Consider the following 12,848-nt stretch of genomic DNA (forward strand, 5'->3'; position numbering starts at 1 on the left):
CTCCCCGAGACCCTTCTGTAAGGGGATGTCCACAAATGGGCTTTGAGTATCCACACTGACATGATTTTTTGTTCTGATGATGCCTGAGACCTGATCCCTTTGAAACCTCATGATCAGACAGGCTGGTGTGCTTCTTCGATTTGGGTTTTGTTGCTTCTGAGCTAGATGGTCGCTTGTTTACCTTCAAGCCTTTAAAATCCCCGATACTATATCTTTTGATAGCTGGGCAACATCAGCTTTCTTCACCACACTTGCTTATGCACTCATTTGTCTTCAGCGATCTAATCAGGGAGGTGAGCACACAATGATAGGATTTTTGTTCTTTGATGCCTGATAACTAATCCCTTCAGCACCTTGTGATCACCCAGGCTGGTGTGTTTCTTCCATGTGGGCTTTGTTGCTTCTGAGCTAGATGGCCGCTTATTTACCTTCGAGTCTTTAAGGCCCCAGACGCTATATCTTTTGATAGCCGGGCGCCATCAGCTTCTTCACATTTGCTTATGCACCCGCTTTGTCTTCAGCAATTGAGTTGGAAAGGTGAGCATCATAGAATGCCAATTTAATAGAAAAAAGTATTCTTGCATTGAGGGAGTACTTGAGTGGAGGCCCAATGTCCTTCTGCTACCTTAATACTAAATCTATAAATATATGCACATAGATCTATTTCCCATCCTCATATATAAATATATTTACATATGTACATGTCTTTATTTAGACCTCTATAAATGCCCTTTGCCTCCTAGCTCTTTTCCCTATTTCCTTTTACTTTCCTCTTGTCCCACTATCATGCTCAGTCTTCATTTGGGTTTTAGTAATTCCTCTTGGTTACATTACCCTTGATCATGCCATACCAGGTCTCCCACACCCTCCTCACCACCAATTTGGATCACTTGATGTTGCCTTCTCCCTGAGTTTGCTAACACCACTACCTTTTAACTTCCTTAATAAACTCCGTTATCATATTGTCTATAGATCTATGTAGCTACTGCAAATGTTTATGGAATGCATTATAGTGCCATGGCAAGGAAGGCTGGTATCAGAATAGGGTTAGCGATGGAGACATGGCTAATTCCTCTGTCTCACTGGAATCACACTCGGGCAGGTATGGAGTTAGATTCGCCTTCCCACTAAAGAAGCTGGAGAAGGCCACAAGTGATCCCCAAGCCATGTCCTCACCACTCACAAATAAATTCAGGCTGCTATGACAAAAGTATCCCTCTGTCTTGCTCTGTACCATAACGGTTTTCAATTTTTACATCATGACGACTACTTCTGGTAAACTTTGAAATTTAAGACTAAATATTCCAATCAACTTTACTCCCAATGTTAACATCCCCAAGGTCTTTGGACATAGGGGGAAAATGTAAAAACTACAGATGTATCAATTTAAAAAACTAGTGACAATATGAAAGGGCTTTAAAAAAACCCATGGGAAATGGAATAAAAATGGAATTTTTCGGCAAATCCGTTTGAAGTCCCTTGGTGGTATACTGGTTATGTGTGAGACTGTTATCTACAAGGTCTGCAGTTAGAACCTACTATCCTAGCCTCTCTTTGGGAGAAAGACAGAACTTTCTACTCCTGTAAAGATTTAGTCTTAGAAGCTCACAGGGGACAGCTCCTACCCTATCCTAGGGTCACATGAGTTGTTATATACTATAGCAGAGTATTTTGTACACTATACCTCACACTTGCATAGTCTACTCTTCAAATCTGAAGTATCCTACTAGTTACAGTTAACCAGAGGAGAAATCTTCTGTAAACACCAGGGTTTCACTTTATGTTTTGGTTACAAACTTCTGTTTTGCACTTTGTGGCAATAGCAAAAAAAAACCCTGTGTGTGTGTGGGAGGGGTTCCTATCTTTTCCCTAAAAAGAACTTATCGTGAGGAAAACAGAGGTAGACATAGAAGAAGTTGTCCATAAACATGAGATTGGCTGAACAAGGTGGGTCCCTTTTATATGCCTCCTATTGAGCCATGTTCATTCCAAGGTCGTTAGGAAAGAAGGCGAGATGAGAAACCAGTGTGGAACATAGGAGATGATAGAAAAAACTAAGTTCTTCTCCCTGCACATGGGTCTCTAGCTTCTACAGATAATGCAGTCACTCAACATCTACTCAAAAGTTAGAAATGTTTTATCCTCAAAACCCTCCAGGCAGTTTGTTACACTGCCTGAAACTGTCCTGCAGTGAGCCTATGGGAAGCACACACACCTGTAAAGGTGATGTCATCGTCATCATCGTCATCTATGATTTCTTCTTCGGCAACATCCAGGGAGTTCTCCGTAATCATGTCATTGGGCTCTTCCACACAGGCTAACCCAGCATAACTGTTCAGAATACCAGCGCCTGGGACATGTTCCACAATTACAGCAGGAAAAATCGCCGGATCACCAAGCTGGGAAAGGTGGGGAAGAGAAAAAAATTTTTCAAAAGATTAAGTTTTATCTTGAATGATACAAACAAAAACTATTTCATGTTAGATATCCATTTAAGGTTTCTCTCCTTAGCTATTTGTATCTTAATCCGGATAGGGTGTGGAAAATTCATTTCCTCTTAAGACTAAATAAACTTTATCTATTCTAGGTCTAATAACCAAATTTTCAGTGGGAAAGGCTTATAAAAGTATAGTTTTAAGGTACAGTTAAATTAAATATATAACATTGTACAAGCAGGAACCAACAAGTAACATACAAAAGAGTTACACAAATAAAATCTTGAGAGTTTCTTTGACAGAAAAAATGTGAGTTAATTAATATTAAACTATCACTTGGCATACAAACCTTGTTCAACAACAATTTTTGACTCAGGTATCAATATTAATTTTCATTTTCTGTTGCTATCCTTTTTAAGCATAGCTATCAATTATTAACCCGACAAAATCCAAACCTACTGCCATCCAATCAAGCCAAAACCACAGCAACACTGTAAGCCACAATGGAGCCTTCGTTCCCCAGGTTTCCAACGCTGTGAATCTTTATGGAAGTAGGCAATCACCTCTTTCTTTAGCAGCAACTTTTGATCCTTTGGGAAGGCAGTGTGCCTTACCCACTGCACCATCAGTCTCTTTCTAAATTATTATTTATTTACATAATGGTTACTATTACTAATAGTATCTGTTTATGAAATGTAAAATTTGAAAGGACTCTTAAAATTAGTCCAGACATCTCCTGTTACAATATGAAGAAACTCAACTAGAGGTGGTTCTAAAGAACTTGCTTAAAATAGTTGTAGAAAACTCCATTATGTTACCATCTCTTAGCTTTTTTATTTTATTTTATTTTATTGGGGGCTCATACAACTCTTAGCAAATCCATACATCAATCCATTGTGTCAAACACATTTTGCCCTCATCATTCTCAAAACATTTTCTTTCTACTTGAGCCGTTGCTATCAGCTCACTTCCCCCTCCCTCATGAACACTTGATAATTTATAAATTATTATTTTGTCATGTCTTACACTGTCCGACATCTCCCTTCACCCACTTTTCTGTTGTCTGTCCCCCAGGGAGGAGGTTATATGTAGTTACTTGTAATCGGTTCCCCTTTCCTACTCACCCATACTTCCACCCTCTTGGTATCGCCACTCTCACCACTGGTCCTGAAAGGATCATCTGTCCTGGATTCCCTGTGTTTTCAGTTCCTACCTGTACCAGTGTACATCCTGTGGTCTAGCCAGATTTGTAAGGTAGAATTGGGGTCCTGATAGTGGGGGGGAGGAAGCATTTAAGAACTAGAGAAAAGGTGTATGCTTCATCGTTGCTACACTGCACCCTGACTGGCTCATCTCCTCCCCAAGACCCTTCTGTAAGGGGATGTCCACTTGCCTACAGATGGGCTGTTGGTCCCCACTCTGCACTCCTCCCCTCATTCACAATAAGATTTTTTGTTCTTTGATACCTGATCTCTTCAACACCTCAAGATCACACAGGCTGGTGTGTTTCTTCCAGGTGGGCTTTGCTGTTTCTCAGCTAGATGGCTGCTTGTTTACCTTCAAGCTTTTAAGACCCCAGACGCTATATCTTTTGATAGCCAGACACCATCAGCTTTCTTCACATTTGCTTATGTACCCACTTTGTCTTCAGCGATCATTTCAGGAAAGTGAGCATAATGGAATGCTAGTTTAATAGAACAACGTGTTCTTGCATTGAGGGAGTACTTGAGTGGAGGCCCAATGTCCATCTGCTACCTTAAAACTAAACCTATAAATATATGTACATAGATCTATTTCCCCATCATATATATATATATATATGTTACATATGTACATGCCTGTATTTAGACCTCTATAAATGCCCTTTGTCTCTTAGTTCTTTCCTTTATTTCCTTTTACTTTCCTCTTGTCCCACTATCATGCTCAGTGTTCATTTGAGTTTCAGTAATTCCTCAGTTACATTGCACTTGATCAAGCCCTACTAGGCCTCTTACACCCTCCTCTCCACTGATTTTGGATCACTTGTTCCCTTGCCTCTGGTTCTGTTAACATCACTTCCTTTCCCCCACCTCCTCTCTCATGTCCTCCCCGAACGATGGGTCCTGTTGTTTTCTCCTCCAGACTGTTCATCCAGCCTATCTTATCTAGATAGACCTGCAGAGATAATAATATGCACAAAAATAATACAGAAAAAAAACAAAGCAACAAAATAAAACAACAAACCAATCACACACAAAAAAGAAAAGCCTGTAAAATAGTTCCAGGTCTGTTTGTTGACCTTCAGGAGTGTTTTCCCGTTGAGTCTGATGGGGTTTCACACTCTGTCCCCAAAGTCTACTTTTGGTACTGCCTCAGCACTTCCTTGCTCCGCTCCCCTTGCTGTTCTGTTGCACACCCTTAGTGTTTTTCTTCTATGTGGTGGGGTCAGATAAGGCACAATTCCCATACTGTGTCTCCAGTGTTGTCTGTTCCATATGGGGCTATGGGTTAGTGAGAGATGTCATGTCTCATAGTGCGGCCAGCCATATGGTCCTCTCTTTGCACTGGCTGCTCTGTGCAAAGTGGGGACATCCTCCTAAAGGCTGGGTGGATCAGGATATGATCCACTTTCTCTTCTGCTCTTTTTTTCAGATAATTTTAGACCTGATAAGTTTTTTTAAAGAAGTAAAAAAATGAATTCTAATGATTTTCCAATATTTTACCAATATTCAATATTAACATTCCGTCATGGCTGATGTAGCTTTCTTTTATATTGATTTTTCCCCTAGCTGGCCCTTAGTTTTACTTGAGGGTATATTTAATATTCAAATATTATCTCTCACTTTATTAAATAATCAAGAAACTAAATCAATACATTACATTACTTGCTATTGAATGTGCTGAGCTTATTCAAATTTTTCCAGATGTCGCACTAATGTCCTTTATAACAAACAACATTTATTTGATCCCATCCAGGATTGTAGACTTCTTTAATTATCTTTTGTCTCTTGACAACTCACTCCACTGTTCTGAGACAGTTCAGTTCTTCAACCTTTCATCTGAACCAGTTTTTCAGATTTCTACTTTCATGACCTTGGAAGTTCAAGCCATTTGTTTTGTAGGATGTCCCTAAATTTGGGTTTCCAAGCTATTTTTTCTTAGCTTCAACTTAATGCATTTTGTCAGGAACACCAAAGGAATTATTTGTAACATTTAACCACTTATCTCCATGGCATAGAATCACCTGATAAAATGCAATCTGGTCTTTGTTCTTGGTCCTTTTGAGCTGAGTCACATGAGGCTAATGAATGAGGGGTGATCCTATCAAGAGGGATCACTTGAGGGCCCAGTGTTGACTAAGTCTCCGGACAACAATGGAATCTATTATGGCCACATGGGGAGGCCCATAACACCTTAAAGGAGAGACTCAGATGAGCTCCAATGTGGGTGACTAAGCATGGGGCCCGGTAGTGCACTTCCTTGAGATATAGAGGCTCTGTGCTGGAAACCTTCCCAAATCTTACCTATTGCATTTCTTTGCATCCTTTTTGGTTGTAAAAGATCTGTAGCTGTAAGTATGGTGTACTCTGTGAATTTTGTTGAGTGCTTTCAGTGAATTATTTTTTATCTACAGGGACAAGGAGAATGAGCAGGAGCTGGAGTCTGCCTACTGGCACTTTGAAAGACAGTATCCTAACCTATAAGCTCCTACCCATCGCCAGGTGGCCAGGTTAGAGTGGCTGGTGACAAGGACCGAGAAGTGAGAAAGTGAAGACAGGATCCATGCTCACAGTTTGGAGATTGTATTTATGTTGATCCTGACCACAAAGTTATCAGAGAAGGTGACATTTACCCACTTTGGTTCTTGCTTAGTTCAATATATTATCAATGGGCCCCAAAGACCTACCTATCTCATTACTGGTGATTTATATGGTGGTAGCTACCAGGTTTTCCCCTGTGAAGTTCCTATTTTTCCCTTAGTAATTCAGGAATTCCTTAGTGGGAGAGGGAGCTCTCCAATTTCACAAAGAAACATTTAACCAGAATCCTAACTTCTAAAATATAAGATAAAAATGCCAGGCCTTTTTCTTTCCCTTGACTAAGTCTGCTAGCCATGGGAATCTGCAGGTGTCTGATGAATTTTGGCTGAAAGCAAAGAATACCAAGATGTGTTTTATGACCATGCACTGTGTGGATCGTAATAAATACGGATCACATTGAGACGAGCGGGAATGCCAGAACACTTCACTGTACTCATACTGGACTTGTATCCACACCAAGAGGAAGCTGTTTAAACGGAACAAGAGGTGACCACATGATTTCAAATCAAGGAAGTTGTGCATCAGTTTCGCCATACTTAATCAATTTGTATGCAGAACAAATAAGCTGAGAAGCCAGGCCATATGAAGAGAACACATTTAGGTTGGAGAAAGATCCATTAATAACCTGTGATATGCAGATGACGCACCTTGCTTGCTGAAAGCAAAAGCATCTGGAAGCACTTACTGAGGAAGGAAGGTCCTAGACTACAGCCTGCAGTGTGGATTAAATACCAGCACAATGAAAACAGTAGGCCTCAGAAGTGGACCATCAAGCAACATCATGACAAACAGAGAAACAGTTGAAGTTGTCAGAAGTGGATGTACTCTCTGCTACCCAAATCCATTCAGCTCCTGACTTGGAGCAGAGGATTAGGACTGTTGATCTCACAAGCGCTAGCTCCCAACATCTCACTGATTCAGCACTGTTTACAAGTTCCATCTAACCACGGGTATTTGTCACTCCACTCCTAGTCCTGTTCTACTAACCATTAAGGTGAGGACTGCTGTGTTCTGCAGACTTTACAGGTCTTAGCACACCTGTGGCAAACACCACTTTACCCTGATATCACCCTCTCTCCACAGGTAGCAACCGTTAACAGAGACAGTCTATTTGCTTTATTCAAACAATCAGTTTAAACCATTCAAAACATTTAATAATTAAGTATGGAAAAGTAATAACTGCATAGAAATTAGCTTCTTTTAAAGGAAAAGCTAAATTAAGAATTAGGAATGAAAAGTGAAGGATCCCTAGTGGCGCTATGTGTTAATCACTGGGCTGATAACCACAAGGTCTGTGGGCCAAACCCATCAGCAGTCCCACAGGAGAAAGACTTAGTCTCAGACACCATCCAATACAGGGGTTCTGGGAGTTGGAAACAATTTAAGGGCAATGTGGCTTATATAAGGTATGGTTTGGGACACTACTAGTCTGACAGTTTGTTGTACTGTGACGTGTGTTGCTGTAAGGCTGGAAGCCAGGTCAGTGGCATTCTGGTATTTCAAATACTAGCAGGGTCATCCAGAGAACAGGACTCATCAGAGCGTCCAAACTAAGAATAACCTAGATAGAAAAAAGAGGCTGTCCACTTCTGAAAAATTAAGCACAGAAACCTTCTGAATAGCCGAGAAACACTGATACAATGCTGCAAGGTGAGCGCTTGAGGATGGAAGGCACTCAAACTATCAACCAAGTATCAGCTGTATCCTCAAAGTAGTCAGCCTTAATGATGTGGATAAGGCAAGACTTTCAGGACCTTTACCTGCTAGTGGAACAGAGGCAAAAGAAAAGAAACACTTGTAAACATTCACAAACAACCAAAACATGGAATGTATAAGTATAAATCTAGAAAATTTACAAGTTGTCAAAAATTAAATGAAGTACATAAATATTGATATCCTAGGCATTCGTGAGCTGAAATCGACAGTTTGGGACATTCTAAATTGAACAACCATATGGTTTACTATTCTGGGAATGACAATTCAAGAGAATATCAATTTCATTGTCAAAAATAACATTTCAAAATGCACAATGCTGTCTGTGATACAATAATATCTACATGACTAAAAGGAAGACCAACTAATAAAAACTTATTTAGATTTACATATCAACCACTAAGGTTAGTGATAAAGAAATTGAAAATTCTACCAACTTCTGAAATGGATCAAACTGTAATCAAGATGCGTTAATAGTTATTGGTTATTAGAATGGGGAAATTGGAAGCAAAGAGGAAAGATCAATAATTGGAAAATATGGTCTTGGTGCCTGAGACCTTTTCTCAACCACATACCATAAACGGTGACTACACACGTGGACATCACCAGAGGAAATACACAAATATCAAACTGACTACAACAGGGAACGGACAGTAAAGCAGCTCATTTTCACCAGTCAGCTCAAAGCCGACTGTGGAACAGACCACAATTTACCCATATGCAAGTTCAAGTTAAAGCTGAAGAAAATTAAAGCAAGTCTACAAAAGCCAAAACATGAATTTCAATAACATCTTAAAAGTAGATCTGACGCACTGAACACTGTAACAGAAAACCTCATGTGCTTCGGCATAACGTCAAGAAGATCAGACATGAAGCAGCAGCAAACAGGATAAAGACATGAAATAAGAGATTCAAGTGGATGCCAGCAGGGTCTCTGAAATTTGCTCTTGAATATAGTTAAAACAAAGGTAAGAAATTATGATGTAAAAGGACTGAGTAGACAACTTCAAAGGGCAGCTTGAGAAGACAAAGTAAAGAATTATGAATGAAAAGTGCAAAGACCAAGAGTTTAAAATAAACAAAATGGAAGAATATGCTCAGCATATCTCAAGCTAAGAGAGCTAAGGAAAAAATTCAAACCCTGAGTTGCAATACTGACAGATTCTGTGGGCAAAATGATTGATGTCAAAAACGCAAAAAGATGGAAGGAGTACAGAGTCAATATGCCAAAAAGAAGTGGTAAACAATCAGCCCTTTTGAGAGGTACCACCATATAATCAAGAACCAATGGCAGTGAAGGAAGATTTCCAAGCTTCACTGAAAGGATTAGCAAAAATCAAGGCTTTTTGAATTGACGGAATACCAAGAGGAATGTTTCAAAACACTAATGCATCACTGGAAGCATTTACTACATTATTCCCCCCAAAATGCAGATAGCTTCCCTACCCAACCATCTGAAAGAGATTCATATTTTTTACCATCTCAAAGGAAGGTGACTCAGCACAATGTGGAAATTATGAAACAATATCATTAATATCACATGCAAGTAAAATTTTGCCAAAGCTCATTCAACAACAGTTGCGGCAGTACAAACGAACAAAAACTCACTGCCACGGAGTCCGTTCTGACTCCCAGTGACCCTACAGGACAGGGCAGAACTGCCCCGGTGGGCTTCTGAGACCGTCACTCTTTTCAGGAGTAGAAAGCCTTCCTTCTACCCAGGAGCTGCTGGTGGTTTCAAACTGCTAACGTTGCCCCGAGCAGCCCAACATTGACAGGAAACTGCCAGAAATTAAAACCAAATTAAGAGGAAGTGTAGCACAAGGGTTGTCATTGCTGATGTCAAAGGAATCTTGGCTGAAAAGAGAATACCTGAAGAATGTTTCCTTGTGTTTTAGTAGCTGCGTAAAGGCATTGATTATGTGGAACAAATAAACCTAGATAACATCACGAAGAACGGGGATTCCACAACACTTTAATTGTGCTAATGGGGAACCTGACCACAGACCCAGAAATACCTAAAATCACAGTTGTGGATATTTCCACATACACATTTGTAAAGTTGTATGATACTCATATATACAATAGACCATCAGGGGTACATTTAGAGAAACTACTTCAACACTGGGAATGAAGCACTTGACTTGCAGGCTAATGTCCATAGTATTGGGGACATCTAGATCAACTAAAAACCATGGTTTACAAAGCACAGCAAGCTTTAAGAACCACTATTTGTCTTTTTCCACGTGGAGCTAATGATGAGAATAAAGAAAACTGAAGATTTAAAGAAGCAATTAGTTCAAAGCACTAATAGCTCATAAGAACCACAATGTCCTCTCACAGGAGACCAGAAGAACTACATGGTACTTGTCTACCACTACTGACCACTCTGACCAGGACCAGTGGAAAGGCCTGGTTAGAATGGGTAGAAATGCATAGCTGAGAAAAGAGAGAGACTCCACAGACTTACTGATCTGCAAAAGATGCTCATCCTAAGACCACCACCTAACTCCAGAAGTTGCCCACGTTCAACCAAGGAGACAAGCCTGGAAAACAAATAGAATCCTCCGGAAGAATAAACTCCTTAGAGCAATCAACGACATGAGACCAAAGGGTAACATCTGCCTAAATCTCAAAAGGAGAAGGCAAGGAGGGGGCAGGGAATCAGATGGATGGAAACAGGGAACCCAGGGAAGTAAAGGAAAAAGTGCTGACACACTGTGGGGGTTACAACCAATGTCACGAAGCAACCTGTGTCCGAATAACTTCTTGGAAAACTAATTTGCTATGCAACCTTTCACCTAAACACAACCTTTCCAAAAAAGATAAAACACCATCACTACTAACAGCTCTGGCAAAGATCCCATTAAGAAGCTGTGGATAGACTGCAGATGTGGAACAGAACTCAAAATCTCTGAGGCCTGACTTGCTAGTAGGATTGAGACCGGTGGGAACCTCCAAGACTCTGACGCTTACTCCTTGGGGCCTGACTGACCTACTGTGCAGTTAGACCAATCAACCACTCAGGGCAGCATACACCCACGGATAAAATTAAGAGGGTTAAGTAGAAAGAAAATGTTAAAAAATAAATACATTCAGAGGGTTAGGAAAGGAGGGAGATGGAAACAGGAAATGCAAGAAAGAAGTGGGGACTGCAATGGATGAGTTGAATCAGAATGTGTATGAATTATTGAATGTAAAACTACAATATGCCCTATAAATCTTCACCTAATATGCGAAACTAACACTGAGGGAAATGTGATGAGGACTGTATTCCCTAACAGATAACAGAGGGGATCTGGAAAGCTGGTATTCCACTTTGGTGAGTTAAAGGTAGAGTCCAAGTCCATTATCCTGCTTTAAGTATCATTCCCACAGATTCTCCCCGTAACAGCTATGCTGCCTCAAAGTGAGCACATGGGTTGATTATATCTCGTTATAGAAGCAGGCATCCATTTCTCAATTCCCGCCATGAGATCCAACCCCCTTTGTACTTACCCCCAATGCAGGTAGGTGTTAGGTTTCCTCACCTGTGAGCTCAGGGACCTTAATGTAGATATTGCCCAATTGTGATGCATGTAACTACTGAATATGCATGTAATAAGGCTACCTATAAATGACCCAAGATAGCAAAGGCTTGCTCTCACTTCTCCCGGTTCCATGCGATCCGATCCATCAAGAGGAGGTAAGCATGCGACCATAAAATGTGTCTGACTCCTTTATTTTACTTTCTTATCTTTCTTATCCTCTAGGGCTTTACTATAATCTTTATATCTCACCGTACATTTGTGCCTCTGGCCCTTCGGTTTTTGGAGGCTGCTTTCCTCTGACAACCTAATTCACAATAAAAAGGTTTTATTTTAAGTACAGGAAAAAAACAATAAAACAAATAGAACACGTGGCTGTCTTAAGTAAAAAGTAGCAGACCCTGGTGGTGCAGTGGTTAAGATGTATGGCTGCTAATCTAAAGGTCAGCAATTCAAACCCACCAGTTTCGGCATGGGAGAAAGATGAGGCCGTCTCTTTCCAGCAAGATCAGTGTCTTGAAAAGTCCTACTCATGTCCTAGAATCAAATTTGACTCCATGGGTTAACCAAGTTTTTAAAAAAGTGTCAACCAGAAAAACTAGTCCTTCTCCAACACTCGTGATATGATCCTGTTTTCCTAAGCTCTATAGAACAAAGAGCATTAGCTCATTCTGAAGGCCCTTCCAAATCACAGCAACCCTGCAGGACAGGGTAAAACTACCCTCTGTAGGTTTCTAAGGCTGTAACTCTTTATGGGAGTATAAAGCTTTATCTGTCGCCCAAAGAGTGCCTGGTGGCTTCAAACTGCTGGCCTTGCAGTGAGCAGCCCAACACAGGACCACTATGGTTGCTATGAGTCGGAATCGACACAGCAGCAGAGAGTTTGGCTAGAATTTGAAGAGTCCTTCCAGGTGTTCAGTCAAGATCTACTTTAAAGGCATGGATTTTACAAATGGCTTTACATTACAGCACAAGTGATTAGTCACTGGATGGACTGCACAGGGGGGAAATGGCATGCACAGGGACCATTCGCTGGCATTGCAGTACGTACCATGCATTTTGCTTATTGCTTTATGTGGATTATCACATTATTGAGTCACGACAATATCCTATGAGGGGTGTAAACTGGAAGATCCATTGCATACGTCAGAAAAGAGAGTCAGGACACGTGAATAACTCACTGAACGCTCTCTAACTAGTAAGTGACAGGGTCCTAACTTGAAATGGCCCCGTGCCCATAATCTTTGCTATTATAGTCTGCCTTCAACTTGGCATTGCCTTTTTAGCATATTCACTCGGTTCAGTTTTAAACCACAGACTAGGTAAGGAACCATTTTTAAATATGCAGGGGTTCCTCTCCATTAGTGTCTTTT

General features: G+C 40.6%; 1 protein-coding gene across 2 annotated transcripts in view; it reads right to left on the bottom strand.

Annotated features, from left to right (window-relative positions):
• Positions 1-12,848, bottom strand: part of ELF1 (E74 like ETS transcription factor 1) — a 117,832-nt gene that overhangs the window by 33,018 nt on the left and 71,966 nt on the right. For both annotated transcript variants that reach the window (XM_075563008.1, XM_075563009.1), the window contains exon 3: positions 2,216-2,399. In XM_075563008.1, coding sequence (XP_075419123.1) covers positions 2,216-2,399 — 184 coding nt within the window. The remainder of the gene's footprint in view (positions 1-2,215; positions 2,400-12,848) is intronic.

The sequence above is a fragment of the Tenrec ecaudatus genome, chromosome 11, assembly GCF_050624435.1.
Source record: "Tenrec ecaudatus isolate mTenEca1 chromosome 11, mTenEca1.hap1, whole genome shotgun sequence".
Classification (NCBI taxonomy): Eukaryota; Metazoa; Chordata; class Mammalia; order Afrosoricida; family Tenrecidae; genus Tenrec; species Tenrec ecaudatus.